The sequence below is a fragment of the Coenobita brevimanus genome, chromosome 50, assembly GCF_032717465.1.
Source record: "Coenobita brevimanus isolate Jiangsu-jjx chromosome 50, ASM3271746v2, whole genome shotgun sequence".
Taxonomy (NCBI): domain Eukaryota; kingdom Metazoa; phylum Arthropoda; class Malacostraca; order Decapoda; family Coenobitidae; genus Coenobita; species Coenobita brevimanus.
Window position 1 is genome coordinate 37,635,367 of NC_137003.1, and position 22,500 is coordinate 37,657,866.

The 22,500-nt window shown below is 44.3% G+C and overlaps 1 protein-coding gene across 1 annotated transcript in view; it reads left to right on the plus strand.

Moving 5' to 3' along the window:
• Nucleotides 1-16,413: 16,413 nt before the first annotated feature.
• Nucleotides 16,414-22,500, plus strand: part of LOC145399739 (synaptotagmin-4-like) — a 91,187-nt gene continuing 85,100 nt past the window's right edge. The window contains exon 1 of the mRNA XM_080272287.1: nucleotides 16,414-16,504. Within this exon, the coding sequence (XP_080128413.1) occupies nucleotides 16,414-16,504 (91 nt within the window). The remainder of the gene's footprint in view (nucleotides 16,505-22,500) is intronic.

Here is a 22,500-nt window from a genome sequence, read left to right on the forward strand (position 1 = left end):
GCACACTGATTTGTTCTCTGTAACCTAACCTATTGTTCTCTCCCTCAGACGTGCCCAGCGTCGCAGTCCAGCAGGAAGCCACAGGTAGGTCTCTCTCTCTCTCTCTCTCTCTCTCTCTCTCTCTCTCTCTCTCTCTCTCTCTGCTAACTTTATGTTCTATTTCCTTCCTCATTCTCTTCAAATTCTTTCTTCCCTGCCCCTCAGTCACTCTCTCTCCCTCGCCTCTCTCCTTCCCTCACCTCCTTGTCTTATTCCTCTAGTATTTTCCTCATCCTTATGTCACCTCTCCCATTCACCTTCTCTCGTCCCCATTCCTCTTTCTCCCTGATTTTTCCTCCCCTCCCTTATCTCTCATACCCTCCCACTTCCTTCTCTCCACCATCGCTTTATCATTTCCTCCCTTATCATTTTCTCACATTCTCATATAGATACCTCCCTTCTTTCTTTCCCCTCCTCCATCTTTTCTCTCCCTCCCCCCCTCCTACACCAACCCTCACTCTTTCCCCTCCTGCATCCTTTTCTCCCTCCTGCTCCCCTACACATATCCTCACTCTTTCTCTTTTCTCTACCACCCCTTTCTCCCCCCCCCAACTCTCCTATATAAACTCTCCCTATCTCTCTCTCCTTCTTCCTTTTCTCCCTCGCATTCCCCTACTCAAACTGTTTCTCTCTCCTCCAGTTCCCCCTCCCCCCCTCCTATTCTCCAACACAAACCCTTCCTTCCGTCTCCTCCTCCTCCATCTTTTCTCTCTCCCACTCTCCTGCACAGACCCCTTTCCTCTAACCTCCTCCACCTCCCCCCCCCACACTCACCTACTGTAATCCTCCTTCTTTCTCTCTTCATCCCTTCACTCATCTCGCTCTCTTACCTTCATATTTCCTCCCTCACCACTCCCCTCTTCATATCTCTTGACTTATCACCCTCAACTCACTCCTTTAACCTCCTGGATCAGGCGACCTTTTCTTCTAGCTTAATCCTAGGAGAGACCTGCTGTAGCCATGAAGTCAGTGAAAGCTATATCAAACCCCCTAGTCGTAAAAGTCCCTCCTGTACTGAATAAAATCGTCTGGCGGCAGCAAGAATATTATAAGAGTGACTTACTCGGGTTGAAGCGGTTAACCTTTACTCTAACCTTCACCATTCCTCCCTCTTCCTCCTCCTCCTCCTCCTCTTCCTCTCTCACACACTGACTAACGTCTTCCCTCTCCTTCACCGTTTATATTCCATCTCTTATCTCTCTCACTTTCTCACTCAGCGTCTTCAGTCCGATGGGGTATTTTAAAACTCTCTTCTTGCTACCTCCTTGGGTGCATTTAAAAATTTAGGGAATGAATATAGTCTTCGCTGACCCTTTTAACAGAAGTCCTCCCTAAAATTATCAAAATCGTCTGGCTGTAGCAGGAACAGACTGAAAAAATGTACAGTATAGCCTCGGACTTATCTAGCTAACCTTCTGTTCTACTTCCACCAGTCTTCCACGCCTCCTCACGTAATCACTGCTGACCTCCTTCCATACTTGCATTCTCTCTCTCTCTCTCTCTCTCTCTCTCTCTCATATTCCCACTTTAACGCTCCCTCTTCCTATTTCCTCCCTCTTTTTATTCCCTCCTTCTCGCTCCTCACCTTCCCAACCGTCTCTCCCACCATCACCTTCCCTCTCTCTCTCATGTTGCCTGTCTTTTACTCTCCCTCTCCTTCTTCCTCATACCCTCCTTCTCTCCCCCTCCGCTCTCTCCTACCGTCACGTTTTTCCCTCTTCCTCAGTTCTTCATTCTTTCCTTCTCCCTTTCCCTTTTCCTTCATTTTCTTACCCCCTCACCTACTCATCCTTCTTCTTTTTCCTTCCATATAGTCACGTCTGTCAAAGTTTTCTTCCTTCCTTTTCCATACTTCTCCCTCCAAACTTCCTCTGTCCTCTTTTCTCTCCAGATCTTCCATCTCCTTCCTTTTCCCCTTCTCTCCAGCCCTTCTTCCCCCTCCCCTTTCATCTCCTCTCCAGCCCCTTCTCTTCTATTCCCTCCACCTCCTCTGCTTTCCAGTCCTTTCTCATCCTCCTTTCCTCTTCCACGCCTCTTCCCTTCTCCCTTCCTCCTGTCCCTCTTGTCTCCAGCTCCTCTTCCTCCCTTCTTTCCTCCACCATCGCTCTTCTTTCCATCTCTTTTTGCTCCTTCCTTTCCTCCTCCACTGCTCTTCTCTCCAGCTGTTTTTCCTCCCTCCATCCCTCCTCCACCGCTCCTCCCTCCAGCTCTTTTTCCTCCCTCCTTTCCTCCTCCACTGCTCTTCTCTCCTGCTCTTTTTCCTCCCTCCATCCCTCCTCCTCTGCTCTTCTCTCCAGCTCTTTTTACTCCTTCCCTCCTCCACTGCTCTTCCCTCCTCTCCGTTACCCGCAAACACTGCCCTTGCCGTTCCCTTCACTGCCCCATTCCCCGCCCCGCCGTCTTTACTGTCAGAGTTGCCCAAAATGTTCTCTGTTTTTTGCTTTCTGATGCCTTTTACACTCTCCTTATTCTCGCTCTCTCATGCTGTTCATTATTCCCGTGTTTCTTCTTCCTTTCTTCCTTTGTTCTTTCCTTTGCACTCCCTCCTCTCCTAATTCTAACTTTCGCTCCATACCCTCCCCCCCCCACCTCTCTCTCTCTATCTATCTCTCTCCCGTGTCACCAGGACGTTATGGGGGCGTAAGTCACTGAAGCGATACCCCCCTCAGCCGAACGAAATACCCCTTCGGCGTTCCAGTATTCTTCGGCCTTTACCGTGAAACCAGGCACCGTATTCAAAACCTATCTTGAACTTGGGTTACATGATGGATTTCTTGCTTATATTTTCATTTGTCATTATATAGTTACCAAACATTCGACAATCACACTGTAGTTCATTCACTTTATTTTGCTGGAGATTTTCGTCCTTTTGCAGCCTAAATCCCGTAGATCAGTGGCAAAAGAACGGCTCAACATTCAACTCACAGCACTTCCTCTTGACTAGCACCATATTCTAGTGTCAATCTCTTGCTATACCTCAGCACTCAAGAACGAGAGACGGCAATTTTACGTTCAGTTAAAATGAACATAGTATACCGTGAGTAACAGCGTGAAGAATACAACGGAACGAAATGATTCACCATAATATTTTCTAACAACGCAGGCTTATTTATCGTGAAAATTGCTTAAGATTTTTACATTATTACTATTATTATTATTATTATTATTTTTACTATGGGGATGTGGGGGCTGTGGTATTATGATCTCCGTCAGCTCGTGAAACTGACCCCCCGAGCCTGGTATAGAGAATTCCAACCTTGACATATATATTCCGATCTTGGTGTAGAGAATTACTAATCATAATATAAGGCATTTCAAACTCTGGTGTTGAGAATTTTCAGCCTTAGCATAAATTCTAGCCCTGATGTTGAGAAATTCCAACCCCGGTATTTATATTTCAACGCTGGTATACAGAAAGGCAAATCATGGTGGAGAGAATTTCTAAACCTTGTACAGCTATGGAACGTCTGGTGAGCCTTGTGTCATGCTGTCTTGTGTCTTCCCTTATCCTACCCCCTCACCATCTCTTTCTGTGTGTGTGTGTGTGTGTGTGTGTGTGTGTGTGTGTGTGTGTGTGTGTGTGTGTGTGTGTGTGTGTGTTTCCAGAAATGAATATACATAAAGTGGTTTATGATACCTCTCTCTCTCTCTCTCTCTCTCTCTCTCTCTCTCTCTCTCTCTCTCTCTCAACCCTCACCCCGTATCCTTCCACCACGCCCCACTTCCTTGTACCCATGACCTACATTCTCAACACAGCTAATGGGGCGAGCTTCTCTCTCTCCCTCCCCATAAAAATATAATGCCACTCTAAATAGAATGAAGAACACCATAAAGAGTGTCAATCAGCGCCTTCGTCACGTTCATCTGAAGCTTCTGAATGAAGATATATCCCCCTTACTGAAAATACAAAACTAGTCAATGATAATTTTAAAAGCCACTTACTCGAAAATATGAAAATATACTGAAATATATGTATGTAGGTATGTATGTATTCCTCTCTTCATATTAATATAGAAACATACAGCAAACAGTCATCTGCAAACACAAGTAACATTTTCCTGTTTTTTTTTTTTTTTTTTTTTTTTTGGGGGGGTACAGAACAAATAAATATATTACACAGCGTGGTTAGTGGTGCCCCCTGGTGAAGTTCCCAGACAGACCCTGACAACACGACTACAGTAATCTCTGCCTGAGGTTGCAATAGCGTATTATAGTGACCGCCAGGCACGCTGCGCCCTCTGACACAGTTAGAGGGATGCTGTTTTGACTGCTTATGGGGCTCTTACTGCAGGAGGGTGGCTACGGGACACTACGGTAGCCTCTCAGTAACAATGGGTCACATGCAGTCACTCTGCGCTCCTGTCACACAAGGGAGGTGCAGGACATCTCCAGCTCAGCTCTCTGTTCAAGAAGAGCAATTACTCTGCCACTCTTGTCACAATGTGGTTCTCCTCCAAGGCACACCGTTCTCTCTAGGGTCAAAAGTGATTTTCTTGACCCATGTCATAGCAGGATAGGTTCAGGCAGCCCCAATTTGGCCCAACCACAGGAGGCCATTGTCGATGGCCATACATCACCTGATGCAATGGAGTGCTGCTATACTTGCTGCTTACAGATGATACTTCACTATAATAGTAGCTTCATACCAAAAGGAGTGGCCTTGAGGGATGTTCGTTGATCTGGGAGGCCTGCCACATGAAGGGCACACTTATTGTGGGTGATAGGTACTGATTCGTACTGCCACCTTTATGGTCTTCAGATGCACTACGGGTAACGACGGGGATTATCATGTTGTGGAATGGGGTACGAGTTGCTTGCTATCCCGACAACACGTTGCCTGCATTCCGGCTACTCACTGGAGCTTCTTTTTTTTCTTTCTTTTTTAATACGCTTGCAGTATAGGCAGCCAGAAGGGTCCACACCCCCTCCCTCTTTCTTACACACACACACACACACACACACACACACATACACACAGTAAGGGAGCTGGTGTCAGCACGTCGAGTGTATACTCCTGCAGCAGGAGGATGAGTCGCAGGAGTTTAGGAGCACAGGGGAAGGCCTTACCCAAAGGCAGGAGGGCCTGTGAATTTTGTCTGCCAGGGCCTTTGCCTCACCATATAAGTGGGATGGCGTGGGCAGCTGCCAGTTCAAACTGACGTTTCTTGTATCTCTCTAAACCCGGGCAGGGTCGGCAATTTCCCTAAGGCTCCTTACATTCGTTGTTCATGAGCGGCCATGTCCAACCCCATTCTGCTTCTGTCTCCTTCTTTACCTCAGCAATAAACTACAAGACAGTTACTGGGAGAAATCTTGGTTTTTATACGTTACTAAAAATTACATGGTTACAATAAACCCTTTCACAAAGACATATACAGTATCTAAATTATCTTGCGATTACCACCAAACTATTTCAGTCAGCTTAGGAGTGCTCCCTAATCCTACGGCTCAAAATCTTACAAATGGAAAAATCCTTACTGTTTTCCAATATATACATTTTCTAGTTCCTTGTGACGGGAAGTGTATAAGCAACGGAGGTCACTGGTGCCATTCGTCTAACTAACACAATGTTGCGCACAGCGAGGCATGGCAGTCACTGTGCTGCCTCTAACAGCTCATGTTCTGCATTCTCGACCAGTGGTCTCAGCGTGGGCCATACGGCTCCCCAGGGAACCATGCCATATTTTTAGGGAGCACATGGAAAACATGGAACATTAGGGAACCACAATAAGCTTCTGAGGAGGCCACCCAAACTTATCGGCCAGCCGTATGATTCATTTTTCTTAATCCTTGCAATTCATTCCCTGTGTTAATTTCAACAGCACGAATACTGAAAAGTATCAAAAGTTTAAAATATATAATTTACAATTACCAGAATATTATTGTTGGCAAACCTCAGGTTGCTATTATACATTTTAGGTCTTTAAGAATTTTCTTTGCTACTTAAAATTAAGTACCTATTATTCGAATATTTTCTTGCTAACAGGCCTTATGTTGCTGCTGTAAGTTTACCTTTATAGAACTTAGAAAAAATAAGTACCAGTTATTAGAATACACTCTGTTGAAAGGCCTTATGCTGCTACCAGACATTTTATGCCTCTGCAGAATTTTGCTTGCCAGTACGCAATTGTCTACACAGAACTTTTTTTTTTTTTTTTAGCTACTGCAAACATTCTGTCTGTATGTGACACAACTGCGATTGATACCCACTGCAGACGGTAGAGCAGTTTTTTCAACTAACAGCGGCTACTGGGAGGGCCACAGAGGTGCAGTAAATGAGGCTCAGCAGAGGGCCATGAGGGAAAAAAAAAAAAAAAAAAATGGGGTAGACAATAGCTAAAGAAAACAATAGATTAATGTAATAAGCATCAAAAACTCAGTATTTTCTGTGGTTAAAAATAAAAATAAATAGGGAAGAGAAGCATCACTACTTCAAGATTCTCACAAATTATTTAGCCTTGTTTTTCCCAACACACCCAATTTCTCCCTGCGTTTGTTGGACAACATCTGCTGCCGCCACTCTCGAGATAATGGTGATGTTGCCGACATTTCACGTCCAATGCAGAAATGGCCACACACACACACACACACACACACACACACACACACACACACACACGGGATACAGATAGGGGGTTATTCCCTTGAGGTAAGACTCTGTGCTTTTTCCTCGACTATTTACTCGGAATATTAGTCTCTTGCATCTCCTTCATACCAAAATATTTTATCAAAAAATATAAATGTAATAGATAGATCATATGTAAAAAAGAAAAAAGTATGTAAAGGTGTTTGTGAGCGTGTTTAGCTCAAGAGATTACTGCACTAGAACTCGTAATAACAGCTGCTGGTCCCTTTTACAATGTCAACCACTGCAATGGAAGCTTAAACATGTAATACCGTCCACACCTGCATCACAGCATCATTACCTTTACGACTCAGAACTACCAGTATCAGTGTCTTATGGATTATCCACCTTCACCAAAATGATAAACTGTGATCTCTAATGCATACTGAAAAAACGCAAGGAAATACATCAATCCTTATTATTAACAGTATTGGCATTACTCGTATGTCGGTGCATAGGCTACAGTAATAGTGAGTCAACACACAAATCTCACGCACTTTAATTAAGCAAGTTTCGTGGAGAGCCGAACAAGCCAGGGTGCTGTGACATCGTTCACCCACAACCACTATCTATCTACCTATCTATCTATTGCCAGACGCCTTATTCCCGGACGGGGTGGCCACAAACAAATCGCCTCCACGTCGCCCTGTCCCCCGCCATTTCACTACCCTGCTCCCAACTCACACCCCCCTCTCTCATATACCTCTCCACTCCATCCCTTCATCTCATCCTCGGCCTCCCCCTCCCTCTCCCCTCCTCCAACTCACTCACATACACTTTCCTCGTCAGTCTCTCACCCTCCATCGTCTCCACATGGCCAAACCACCTCAGTGTGTTCCTCCTAACACTTCCTATCCCATCCACATCTACACCACAACGCTCCTTTATATCCTGTCTCTCCATGTGACTCCACAGGCTCCTCCTAAGTAACTCATTTCCACTGCTCTCACTCTTGACCTGTGTCCTTCCAACAACGTCCAAGCTTCACTTCCATACGGTAGAGTTGGTATCACAATACTGTCATGTAGAAACTTTTTCACTTCCATGCTCACTTCCCTGTTTCTTATCACTGCTTCCAAGGAACCATCAACCTTTCTTCCATGTTGTACCCTTTCAAGCACTTCACCCACCAAACTTCCATCCTTACTCATCACACTCCCCAAGTACTTAAACGTACTCACATTTTCCAGTTCCAACCTCGCTGTACATTCACTGACTTCACCTCTCTCAAAGACCATCACTTTACTCTTCCCTACATTCACCTTTAAATTCCGTTTCTTACACACTCTCCCAAACTCATCCACAAAGCCTTGCAGCTCTCCTTCGTCTTCACTTAACAATTAAAACACAGTATCATCCGCAAACAACAGTACAGGGAGTTTCCCAACACTACCCTCTCTCACCAGGGCCACTCCAACATCCACTGCCCTACCTTGTATCTCTCTTATTACCCCATCCATGTAGAGATTGAACAACCATGGAGACATGACACAGCCCTGTTTCAACCCAACCTTCAAAGAGAAAAATTCACTCAGTTCACCATCCACACGCACCGCAGCCTTCGCACCATCGTACATACTCTTCACAGCATTCAACAACTTCCCATCCACTCCATATATTCTTAATACTTTCCACAATCCTTGTCTATCCACCCTGTCATATGCATACTCCAAATCCATGAAGGCCGCATACAACTTCTTTCCCTTCTCTAGACACTTTTTTCCACTAAAGATCTATCCTATCCTATATTACACGACAGAAACACAAAATAATACTTTTTTTTTTTTACGGTGTTCACTTATTTCCTCTGAACATAATACAGTGATTATTGTAACTGATTTTTTTCTGACCATACTTCATCTCCCGTATAATTCATCTCTCACGAACTAAGTGATGACATGCTTACTAAATGCAATATTATCAGCTATTCGTTACAACCATTACACTTAGTACCTACAGACACCGGCCTCGTCAATCGCTTCGTTTGATGGCAGCAACAATAAAGTAACACCAACGCCAGACGAAAAACACAACACAAAAAGGTACCCACAAAAAGGGGCTTCACTAATTCTTGATCAGTAACAAATAACGTACCTCTGTTTTTTATCTGATTTCTATTTATTATTATTATTATTATTATTATTATTATTATTATTAACATCATCATTATTACTCTTCTTCTTATTCTTATTCTTATTATTATTATCATCATCATCATTATTATTATTATTATTATTATTATTATTATTATTATTATATGCTTTACATCTCGCCTGCTTACTGTTCCATTAACTTTCCTCATTCCGTCCTTCAGTGGAAAAAAAAAGGGACACGATGATGATGATGATGATGATGATGACAAATTTAGTTCACTGGTAACACAATAAACAAAGACTGACAAAACTGCAGGAGCCAGCGGTGTGTGTGTGTGTGTGTGTGTGTGTGTGTGTGTGTGTGTGTGTGTGTGTGTGTGTGTTTCCAGTGGGTGGAGAGTTGGGACATCCTAGAATCTGTGACGTAAGACACCTGAGGAAAGATAATTCACACACACACACACACACACACACCACTATCCTGTCTCAGTCTTACATCAACCCCTTCACAACGAGAGCCCTTTACCTCTGTAGTGCAATGTCGTTTTCTTTACTCTCTTTTGACCCTTGGCTGCCATGAGAGAGAGAGAGAGAGAGAGAGAGAGAAATTGAAATTACTAGGTTGAAAAAAAAAAGGGACGTAACTAGAGAAAGATAAATCTTTGGGAAGATGCGATAAACTGATAGAACAAGGCTGGAGTGTCACATTGCACACACACCTGAAAACAATACTGAGGAAAGTGGAGGAAAATATAGAAAGACACACTGAAAAAAAAAAAAGGTGATGGAAGAAGTGTGAAAACTGAGAAAGAGAAGGAAGGATCATAACATTTCAGAGATTAATATATAAGAAGGGGAAACTGAGACGGACGTAAAAGAATATTATATTGAAAGGACATTATGATATTATATATATATATATATATATATATATATATATATATATATATATACATATATGATTCTCACGGTAGGTGGGAAGAGGGGGTAGGGGAGACAAGAGGGACAAAAGTAGTAAAGCAAAATGAGTAGAGCATCAGGAAAAGGGAAGGAGGGACAGAAGTGCGAGTATACAAATAAGAAGAGGAAATAAAAAAGAACAGTATATCAGAGAGATGTAAAGAAATGTACTGAAAGAGAGAGAGAGAGAGAGAGAGAGAGAGAGAGAGAGAGAGAGAGAGGTGACGGTGGGTGGAGGGTTCAATAGAGATAGGGAGGCCTGTGATGGTAGGAGTGGGGGAGGGGTGGAGAAGGGGCGGGGAGGGAGAAAAGGAAATGGAGAGGAAGGGGAGAAGGGTAAAAGAGCGGAAGAGGAGGAAAGAGGTAGGGGAAAACGAGGTGTAGGGGTAAGAAAAGAAAAGGAAAAAGGAAGTGGGGTGGGAGGAAAGAACAGGTGAAAATGTGTTGGAAAGGAGGGAAACAATAATGGAAAAGGTGAAGGAGGAGGCAGGAAAGGAAAAAAAAAAAAGGGATGGAGAGGGAGGAAATACGAGGGGGGGGGGACAGGAACTGGAGGAGGGGGAAAGGGAATACGACACGGAGAGAGAGAAAGAGAGAGAGACAGACAGACAGAAAGAGGAAAAAGAGGGGAAAAAGAGGTGGAGGTGAAGGAAGGTATGAAAAGAGGGTGGAGGTGGAGGAAACAAGAGATAAGGAGATGAAGCACGGGGGAAAGAAGAGAAAAGGGGTGGTGAAGGAGGGAAGAACAGGAGAAAATGACATGGGGAAGGGGGAAGGAAAAAGAAGGTGGACAGAGAGGATAACAGTGGAAAGGAAGGGGTTGACAGGGAGGAAGCATCAAAGCAAAGGTAAAGAGGTGACGCACAAATACCTCTCTCTCTCTCTCTAGGCTATAGTATGTATGTATGTATGTATGTATTTTTGCCTCACCTCTATATCTTTCCTTTGATTCTTCCTCCCTCTCAGCCCCGTCCTTTCCACTCTTTATCCTCCCTCTCTACCTTCCCCTCAGACTTTACCCCCGCACCTTCTCCCCTCCTCCCATCCACGGTCGGGGGTCCTCTCTCTCTCTCTCTCTCTCTCTCTCTCTCTCTCTCTCTCTCTCTCTCTCTCTCTCTCTCTCTCTCTCTCTCTCTCTCTCTATATATATCTATATCTATATATATAAATATCTCTATATAAATATATATATATATATATATATATATATATATATTATATATATGTAAAGGAATGGTAAAGAGATAAGGCAAAAATACCAGTATTATATATTTATATATTTATAAATATGTATAGAGAGAAAGAGAGAGAGAGAGAGAGAGGGGAGGCGAGAAGAGGTTCAGGATGCAGTGCAAGAATATATAAAATATAGACGGTATCGCACTGAAGGGAACAAGAGAGAGAGAGAGAGAGAGGTGAGAGAGGGACAAGGGTTCAATAGAGATAGTGAGGACTCCGACCGAGGGTGGGAGGAGGGGAGAGGGAGGGGAGGGGGTGAGGGGACAGAGCCTGAGGGGAATACAATGAGGAAGACCCAAGGCTGGTGCAGTGACAGGGAGGGGGACGGCTAGGTGATGCAGGAGGAGACAGAAAAATGGAGGTAATGGTGATGTCGGGAGAGACGTTAAATGTGGAGGTGGAGGAAATGAAGAAGTGGAGATGGAGATACTGAGAGTAGAAACTAGCGGAGGAGGAGGAGGAGATTATGGAGGTGGAAGACAAGTGGTGGAGGTAAAGATGGTAGTGGACAGACAGCGTGGACAGACCAGATATGCGAGAAGGAAGAGGAGCAGACAGAGAGAGGAGACAATAGTAAATAAACGCCATGGAGATAAAGACGGCGGAAGTGAGGTAGTGGAGTGGTGGTGGAGACGGTGGTGAAGAAGTAGGGCTGTGGCAGAGGGACAATGGAAAGACAAGATAAGGAATTCGGAAGGAGGAAAAAAGAGGGAGAAGGGAAATGAGGAGAGGATGGTACAAGAGGAGTATATGGAGGAAAGAGGAGGAGGGTAGGGAGAAGAGCAGGAGAAGAGAATGTGGAGAGTGAGGAGAGAGGAGAGGGGGGGAGACAGGGTGGGAAGAGGGTTGGAGAGGGAAGAAGGTACAATGGAATAGGGAGTAAAGAAGAGGAACAAGGGAAGAAATAGATGTGAGAGAGAGAGAGGAACGAAGAAGGAAACAGGGTGGATGGGTAGGAAGATGTGTGTGGGCGGTGCGGGTGAGGGGCAATGAGTGGATGTGGCAGTAAACAGATGGAATGGTTAATGTGGGTAATGAAGGCAAAGGTGGCGGAGGTGTGTGGTGGAGGAGGGGGCAGGGAGAGGCCTAGGTGAGAGGGTGAGATGAAGGAGCTCAGGTGAAGGAACAGGGAGGATAGGGAGGGAAAGGTTAGATTAGAAGGGGTAGAACTGGGCTCTGTAAGGTTTCTTTCGGCTAGATTGAAAAGAGCTAAGCAGAGCAGGGTAGGATTGGAGAGGATTCCCAGAGGAGGGCAGAGGAGGATCGACGGCATCAAATAGGGCAGGGCAGGCTAGGACGAAGACGGGACATGAAAAGGCAGGACAGGGCAGGGCAGGGAAGGACAAAAAGTAACAAAGCAAAGACAGAATAGACAAGGCAAGGGACAGCAGGGTAGGGAAGTGTAGAAAAGGTTGGGTGGAGTGTAGGAGGAATCGAAGCAGAGGGGTGAATGAAGGACGAGTGGGTGGTGGGTGAGTGAGAGGGTGGGTGATGAGTGAGTGAGAAGGGAAGTGGGAGAGCTGAAGGAAGGGAGTAAAGGAGAACCAAGCTGTTCTCCCCTTTCATTTAACCTTGCACTCCACTGTTAAATGCGAGGTGAAACGTGGATCATGGCTCCTTATTTGAGATCACTTTTATTTAGTTTTTGAGTTTTAGATGTTTCTCTTTGGTGAATTAAGCGCACACCAGGAAATGACAGTTAAGTGGACCCATAATAATGATGAAAGCATTATCTTTGCAAGCATGAATCTGTGAACACGATTCTCGCTTCAATCTTCTCCTTTCTGTGTGGCAAGAAAGACACAAGGTTGCCTTCACCACCAATGGCGGGCAGTGGGGTGGTGCATTCCCAGCCATTGCAAAGAAGGGTAAGGAGGGAAGTGCAGGTTCCAGTTCCCCACTCCCACGCTTTACAGTCGTCATTACGACATACAGTGAATAAGCGGGCAGCGTTTTCTACCCATTGACTCTGAGGGGTGTCCATTAAGTTAGACTGTAGAGCTACAGCACAAGGGGAAAAGGGACGCCATTGTACCGAAGAGGTTAATATCTGCTTTCTGCTGAAAAATGAAGATTTTGGACCCTAGGCTGCGTTCCCAACTTTCTTAAACTGCTGAGATAGAATAAAAATGTGGTCGAGGACGAACACATAGAGATACAAAACACACTGCCTTGACTGAGGGTGGAAAAGGAGACTTGGAAGAGGACGGGAAGAGAATATAAGAAAAAAAGAACTACGACATCGTGGATGGAAGTAACTTGAAGAAAAACGAAACTGATGACAGATGAATGGAGGGACGGCATATGCACTTGAGAGAAGAAATGGACAGAGAAGACTCGCAACAATAAGGAAAAAAACCGGTGAAGGCAGTTGTAATGGAAGAGACGCCAAAACACTGGTGGCAGAGCAAAATGGCTGGTTGGGAGACCTGGTGGCAGTGATGGCAGGAAAGACAAATGTGGCGGCAGTAGCAGAGACAGATAAGCTGGGTGTTGGCAGTTTGTGGTGGCAGACCTAGTGTTGGTGGCAGTAATGATCGTTGTGCCGTGCGGCAGAGAAATGTGAAGGCCGGGAGGGTCAGTCAGGTGGCAGAAATGGTGAGGTGCAGGGATGGATTAAGTGGCAGGGATAGTGGAATATGTCTGGGGTTGTAGTGATGGCAGGGTAGGGGTGTGTGGTGGCGGGGTGTTCACTGGGCGTCAAGGTACGGTAAAAGCAGATGGCAGGGGAGGGTGTGTGCTGGTGACAAGGTGAGTGCGTGGTGGCAGGGCGCTCGGCAGGGTGATAGAGTGGGAGGCAGAGTGCGCGTGGGATGGCAGAGTGTGAATTGGAGTGCGCACGGGGTGGCAGGGGAGGGTGCGTGGTGGCAGGGTGCGCGGCGTGGGAGGCAGGGAGGGTGGCGGCGCGGGACTAGTGAGTGTGGGTCCAGTCAGTGCAGCGGAGGCGATGGCGGGCGACTCGTGCTCCACCCAGGTGCCGTCATCACCAGGCAAGCAGTGCAGCGGGCGGCAAGGCTTGCGGCGTCGGCTGGGTGCGGTAAACAGGCGCCTGCGCTCTGTGTTTACATTCTCACGCTCATACTACGGCCAGTACGTGCGATACAGGGTCCTCAAAGTCCGCTGGATCAACAATTGCGTTGTCAATTTCATGTGACCGCACTCTCCTTCGCACTCACGCAAATCACGCTAACGAAACGCCCCACCACTGACGCAACGCACACTAACTACACCCACGCAACACACACACACACACACACACACACACACCAACTATACCGCATCTCACCTGCCCGCTGTACTCTGGCTGACACTCAACTAATATACACCAACCCAACTCATTCATCAACCACTTCAACTTGCCTTGCATATCCACCTCACTCACTCACATCTACACCCAATCCTGACTGAAGAAGCTACCAACACAGACTCTGACTACCTAACCACACTGAACTACCCTATACCATTCTTCCCTTTCTTCACCTGTAGATCCTCACTTGTTAATTTGCACTAACTCGCCGAACTCCCTGTGTCCTTTGAATATACAGTAGGTACCGATATTCCATTCTGACTGGCGTAACACGATTTTATTCAGGTAACCGATAACACACTGCTAACAAGAGGCTTTAAGTAATACCCACCTGATAATCTAGCCACCTTCCCTCACCTCTCTCACTGACATATTCACTGTCACACTAATTACATTCTGATCATAACACTTTTTTTTCTCTCATCACTCTCGCCAGACTAATCCCTTGATCACTAACCCAATCACCACTTACCAGCGCGCACGCGCGAGCACACACACACACACACACACACACACACACACACACACACACACACACACACACACACACACACACACTACTACTACTACTAGTATTACTACTATTACTAATACTAATACTGCTACGTTTCCCATTCACAAGCACTGTCCTTATCTCACTCACCACTCTTACCGGCATCATCATCCCCACTCATTACTGCTCCTCACACTCACTACTTACTAACCTCTCACCACCACCTTACCACCTCGCTCACACCCCCACTTTCTAGTCCACCTCTTATTCAGCACTATTTTCCCAAACCCATTCACCTTTCTTCCCATCAGACTGACTCCTTAATCACACACACACACACACACACACACACACACACACACACACACACACACACACACACACACACACACACACACACACACACACACACGAGCAGCAACACAGGTAGCGAAGGCAGCAGTGACTCAGCTTTAGGGAGGCTCACGGAATACCAACTTTAAGACCCCCCTGACGCCCCCCACACCGCCCCCCCCCTAGTATTTAAACGCGGGTGACCTCTCGCTGGGGACCGGGCGTTGGAATAATTGATCAGGTTTACACGTGGAGGGAAAAACATTATCAAGAAAAGGAAGAACAAGAATAACAAGTATATAACGAACAACAACAAGAAAGAGAGAAGAATACATTGAACAAAGAGTAGAAACACTGAGATGTGTCATACTGAACAAGAACAAGAAGCAGTATTAACCTGTGGGTAGGAAAGCATATAATCAAGAAGACGAAACACCATGAGGCATATATTGAAAAAGGAAAAGTAGAAACAGGGAAGCACAGAGAAGTAAAAAGAAAGACGAAGAAGAAGAAGCGAGATTAACAAGTGGGTGAGAAAAAGATGATCAAGAAGAGGAAGCAACCCGTGAAAGAAGACATCGAACAAGAAGCAGCAAAAAGTCTGCTACACAAGTAAAAACAAATATTTTCAACAACAGGACGAAACATAGTGAAGCATACGATGAACATGAGGCAGAGAAAAAGCTATAAACAATCGAGGGGAAGACAAATTAACCAGTGACAAGAAAATATTTAGTATCCAATCACCTAGACTTAAGATGAGGCAAACAGATATATATAAAAACAAGAAGCTCAAACAATACAGTCATTAAGAAGCACAAAGCAGTATTACACAAAGGGGTAAAAATAAATGGGAAGTGACTGGAGGGGACAAAACTAATGACTCTAAAATAAGAAACAAAAAACTGTAAGAGAGAAGCTGAACACTAAATTAAGAACATATAAAGAAGGACTGATGAAGACAATGACCATGTGAACAATAAAAAGGAAACAAGAGAGGAAGAGACAAACAGAGAAAGCAATAATAGAGGACAAAGGCGCTATTTATAAATATATATATATTTAAAAAAAAGGGCACGAGGTGGAAAGGTAATAAAGGCCGAAAGAGACAAGTGAGAAAGCAACAAAAACAATAATTACAAGAGAAAGAACAAAAAAGACATGATGGACAGAAGACAAATACAAAAAATTACCAAAAAAAAGAATAACTACAAAATAAGTTAACGAAGAGGACAGAACTTATGCTTCTAATGAAGAATAACTGATAAAGAATAACTGAATCAAATCGAGGGTTGTAATAACTGATGGGAAAGCGGTTATTATAATGATAGAACTGCAGCCTTCGCTCTCCGTCAACCCCCACCCCCCCTCGCCCCTCACCCCCTCTGCCTCGCCGCACGAACCCCTCCAAGCAGGTGAGTAGGCGGGAGGGTCAGACTGTTTCCCCCATTCCATGTCCCCCCAGCAATACATTTAGGGACCTGGATGTAACATGGACTAATGAAGGTGATGTACTCAAGGAAGACCGTCTGCTTCAGTGACCCTCGCCAAAAGCAATATTCTAATCAGTTTTCTTGAACAGATATTGGCATCTATATTTGTATTCTTGTCATTTCACCAATCCATGCTTGTGTGTGTCTGTCTAGCCACCCATACAACTACCTATCTATGCATCTCCGATAATTACTGCACCAATCCATCCATCAACTTGTCTATTTATCTGTTTGTCTCTGTCTATCTGTCTGTCTATCTGTCTATCTCTGTCTCTCTCTATATATGTCTATCTATCTATCTATCTGTCTGTCTGTCTGTATCTTTGCATACCTTTCACTATCTGAGTATGCATATACCTATTGCCTACCCATTTATCAGAAATAATTATACATCGATATCCAATAAATCCCTTACAGTGAAGGTACAACATTCACTCAACACCAATAAAGAACATGAAGAAATTTTATTAGGCCGGACTCTCATGTACCTTGCACCCCAGGTAACCCTCCATGTTTAAATACTAAATGTAAGGTTGAGACGGTATGGCAGTGGGATGAACTTACCATACCCTCTCTCCACCTACTTTCATCCACTCTCCCTCTCTCTCTCTCTCTCTGTTTCGTGGCGTCCTCATGAGCGATAAAGATAACTATAGTAAAGAGAAACATAAATACTAAATACAGAACTACACAGATAAATGTACAGAATATAGAACATTAATAAATTACATCAGTATTAAAATTTTCAGGATTGCGAAGAGAAATTAAAATCCCCGGAGCCATCTTGCCAAGTTTCAATAGACAAAACTCATACATCATGAAACAAATATTTATAACAGAAATAAATCACTACATACTTACCGTTTAACAAAATATTCCTACCACAGTTACCCAGAATAGTTAGCCTATATGAAAATTGAGGTGTATACATAAAATCTAAATTGGCAACCTAGAAAAAAAAAAATAGAACGATGTATGAACAAAGCTAAACTCCTTCAATATATGCAAATAAAATACACTGGGGACTGCAAGAATATGAAATAAAATAATAGCATTGAACGTATTAAAAAAAAAAGAAGAAGAAGAAGAATGGGGATAACAGGAGTGAACCACGTACAACATCCCCACCAATGTTAGGAAAGCCCTTACTAAACCTGTGACGCAAGACAGCCATTGTGTTACGTCACTACCCCCAGCCCCTCCCCTCTACGCACTCCACCCTCCTCTTGACACCTCGTCCTTCCTTTACCCCAAGCCCACACATCTTCCACCACACACGCACCCTACCCCACACACCCGCCTCCTCCCCACTCTACTTTCGCTGCTGCTACTTCACCCTCTCGTCCACCCTCTACACCATCCATACTCCAGCCCTCGCATCCACTCCATCCAATCCACCCAACCCTACTTCCCAACGCCTATCACACCTCCACTAGTATTGCACCTTTTTTATTTCCTATCTGTCTGTTCCCTATTCTGCTCAGTGATACTTTCCTCCATCTGTCTACTAAGTTTCCCTCACCATCAGCCTTTGTCCGTCCTTTTATTTCCCTTTTTTCTTCTCTTCAGGGAAGATGTATGAATCACAGTTTGCCAAAAGAGGTATTACTGGAATTTAGTGTGCTGTTACTGGTTCAGTAACCTTCCACAGGCCCAACAGCATACTGTACCCTAAAACATCTTTGGTGTTATCAGCACACACTACTGTCTTAGGACATACAGTATCAAAACTTATAGTTGGTAAGTAGTTACCAAGCAAATGGTTTTATATGTGCACACCAGCTTCAACGGGCGGCGCCCAAGGATTCCTGAGACCTATGGAGCTTATACATATGTACTGTAATATACAGTACTCTCTCTCTCTCTCTCTCTCTCTGTATATGTGTGTGTGCGTGTGCGCGCGCGCATTATATATATATATATATATATATATATATATATATATATATATATATATATATATATATATATATATATATATATATATATATTTCCATCACTCCCCATTACTCATATTTTATCCTTTCATCTCTCCCCCCTTTCTTCCACTCGATCATACCCACATCCTTCCCTACACTTTTCTACATTCCTCCACTTCCATTCACCCCTCCCTTCCCCTCAGGCCTTTCCCTACACTAATGAGGTGGTCGGTGTCAGCATCCTCGACCTCTTATATCGCTCCCCTCCTCCTTCACCCTCCATTTATTCCCTGGCTCCCATTATCCTTCCTTCATATCATTATCCTCCTTTCTTCCCAATATCCTCTTGAAATGCTCCTTCCCTCATTTTTCTTCCCTTCTTCCTTCACCCTCCATTTATTTCCCTTTCTTGTTCTCTATTCCTATTTACCTTCTTTGCATCGGGTCTCCCCTTAGTTATATCAAATCGTCAGATGGTAGCAAGAAGAGACATACGAGCACAAACAATCGTACTAAAGTGTTGACAGTATTCTCATCCAATTTCCGCTACTACCATTCCTTCCCTTTCCTACTCAGTTACTCTTTCCTCTCTTTCCTTTTATTCCCTTCACTACGATGACGTTCTCTCCATGTGATTCTTGCGACATCCAGACGATTTTACACAGCTCAGGGGAGACCATGGCAGTAAAGATGTTAATTATTCTAAATCATTATCATCGTCCTCTTGTAACGTCCCTTGCTCACAGCTTCCTCTGACTCTTTCCATCTCATGACGTATTAATTTTATTTATTCTTGTTGCCTCCAGACGATTTTCTTCACTATAAGATAGGCCTGTCGAACTGGAGGAGTTGGGCAAAGCCTTAGCCAACCCCTTTACCACTAAGGTTATCCTCAAATTTAAGGAAAATTGTCTGGTACCAGCAAAATCAAAATCAAAATAACGCCCTCTGTCTGAAGGGTCAGACCTTCTATTTCATCTTTTACCCGTCCTTTAAGCCATCCACTTTCACGGTCCTTCCTTCCTTCCTTCCAGCCGTCCTTTATGCTCTTTTCTCTAACAAGCCTTTAAACCTAACCAGCGCCCTTTACTTCCACCCTCCTCCAATCTTAATTTTTCTGTCCTGTACTCTCCATTCATGGCGTCTACCTTCACTTCCATGAACCTTCCTTCCCTTCTTCTTCTCCTCACTACTTTTCTTTAACAGGTGTTCTGCCCTCCTCAACATCCTTTCTTCTAATCTTCTCTTTTTCTCTTCTCTACTTTCCGTTTACGCCTTTCTCCTACATATTCCGTTCTTCCGCACTTCCCTCCGTCTTCTCACTACTATTTTTTTTCTTTTCCACTCCTTCTACCCTCCTGTGCGTCCTCTCTACCAGTCTCCCTTCTTTTTCTGTCCTTTTTCTCCTTTTACGTCTTTCCCATTTCGAAATCTCCTTTCTTTCGTTCCACCCTCTCACTACCCTCCAATAACACAAACTCTCTTCCCTCCTTAGCGTCCTTTCTTCCACTCTCTCTCTCTCTCTCTCTCTCTCTCTCTCTACAACATACTCGAATAGCCCCACAAACAGGCCCTGATCTAGAGGCATGAGCACAGTAATGATTCTATCTACATTTGTTTATACTCCTCTTTCCAGATTTCCCACTCGATATTCAGCCTCTACCTGACTTCAGCAAAACCCAGGACCAGTAAAGTATGGTCAAGGTTAGAAGTGGAGAAACAGGAAATGGCCGACCTTCTATCCAGCAGTCTGACACCACAAACGATGGGCACTAAAAATGTTCGATGATTCCACCCTACGTTGGTAAAGCTGCCTTCATGAGGATGCGCTATACAGCATGCTCGTTATATGTTCTATCCAGTTTTGTTGTTACGAAAATATTTAGATGATAAAATCTTAATCACACTGGGACATTCCGAACTGGTCTGATAATTTCGGATAACTTTGGAGCCCTCCAGCGTGATTTTTTTTTTCTATTGTACACTTTTAAGTCTACTGTTACACTTCCTACTGCGTGCTCCGACACAGGCCGTAAGAGTTTGCTGCAGGAGACTCTGTGGGTGATGCAAGGAGTTGGTCTGCATCTCGCTCCAGTGACCGCTGCCTTAACCCTTTCGGCGCCAGGACGGATTGTGTATCATATATATTTAAAACTTTCACGATGCAGGAGTTTAATACTGTACTGGTATTTAACCTCTTCATTGCGAGAAACTTCCTTAAAGTTATATCAAATCGTCTGAAGGCAACAAGAAAAAAGTAAACAAAAAACTCCACCGTAGTGAAGAGGTTACTACACTGATCTGTTCAGCCTCTGGTAACACAACTTTATGTGACCGCCTTTACCCTAACACAGCAGCTGATCCTTAATACTTTTTCCTTATACTCAAGAAAGCAGCCTGTGGAAAAGTGTGGTGGGTACCGGCATTACCAAAACTCAATACATTAAATCTACTTCTTTATACTGTAGCTAAAATTTCCATTGAGAGTCATGCTATGTGCAAGAGTATACATCTACTTCCTTAGCAGCATACGCCTACGTCCTCCAAATGACACTTCTTCCGCCATCCTGATACTCTGTCATCGCTGCTACGAGCCTCTCCTGTGAATAAAACATGACGCGGGGTTCCGTGAAAGGCCTTCAAAAAAAATTTATTCCATACCGCCTTCATCTTCACAGAGGTCGTACTTCCCTGATTCCCTGTTCTCAATGCTGATCAAATTGCGGGCTGGATGCGATGGGTCACGTGATGCGCTGATGCCAAATGTCGTCGGGCACAACGATGACAGACGGAAGAGGTCACCATTCGTATGAAAATGTAAGAAACGTGATCGAACAGAAAACGCATTTAAAGCCTCTGATTATGGACAGCGTGGCAATACTTTAACACCTGCCGTACTAATACAAAAAAATGTATCATACTGCGCAATGATGAAACAACACATCATCCAATACTTTACTGCCAACAATATATGGGCTCATGGAATCGTTGAAATCAAAACAACCAACAGAGAACTGGAAGAGGAGTCAGTACAGTATTACAGTAGGTCGCACAGCAATACACGAACGACTTACTAAACTTAACGAAACAATACACAATTTCATAGGCAGCAGCAGTTCTGGCTTAGGATGTGCTTTGCAGGGCTCAATACAGCCTGACCCCCCTGATAACTAAAAGCACCATCATCACCATAACCCAGACCTTCACATTTAATCCCATCCATCCATTGACATATTTTTCATTCTATTCTTCCTGTCTTTAGACAAATTTCTTCACAATAAGACAGGCTTTTCGACCTTCGATACTTGGGCAAAAGCTCCCCTACTCTAAATATACAGTATTCGTCTGGCAGCAGCAAGAATATAATAAAATGAAGTCTGGGGCTGAATTCGTTAAACAAGAAGGGTAGGCAGACCCACAGCATGGCGAATCAAGGGAGAAAGGAAACCCTGAAACCTTTATTCCTGCTGGCAGCAAGTGAGAGGATATTGCGTGACCCTGAGCCATGACCAGCAGCCGAAGCCCAGGAGATATCTCGAATGTAAATATAAGCAATGACCCCGCGTCCTGGTGGGGTGGCTGTTTTGCCTTCCCCGTCATCGCCTCATCAGTCCACCGGTGCTAACACAAGCAGCACTCTCTCACTATACTGTTTTTACTCTAACGACCTAAAACTGCCACTACTTCATTTTCACGTATGAGTTGTAACTGATTAACATTATGATACTGGCCACGAAGAAGTGTTAAGGAAAGGATACAGAGCAGTACCATTGTTCTATTCTGCCCTTGAGCTACGTGAAATAAACTACGAAAGAAAGGCGAAACGGGTATTGTCCTACGGTCACCACATTATAATACGAAAGCTGGATGCATGACTAAATAAACTAAGAACAGTAAAGAAAAGATAATAACTTCGGTAGGCGAGAGAGAGCGTACGACGAACTTGTCCAATCGCCTTTCAGGGATTCGAAACAGTGCGAAAATCACCTAACTTTCACG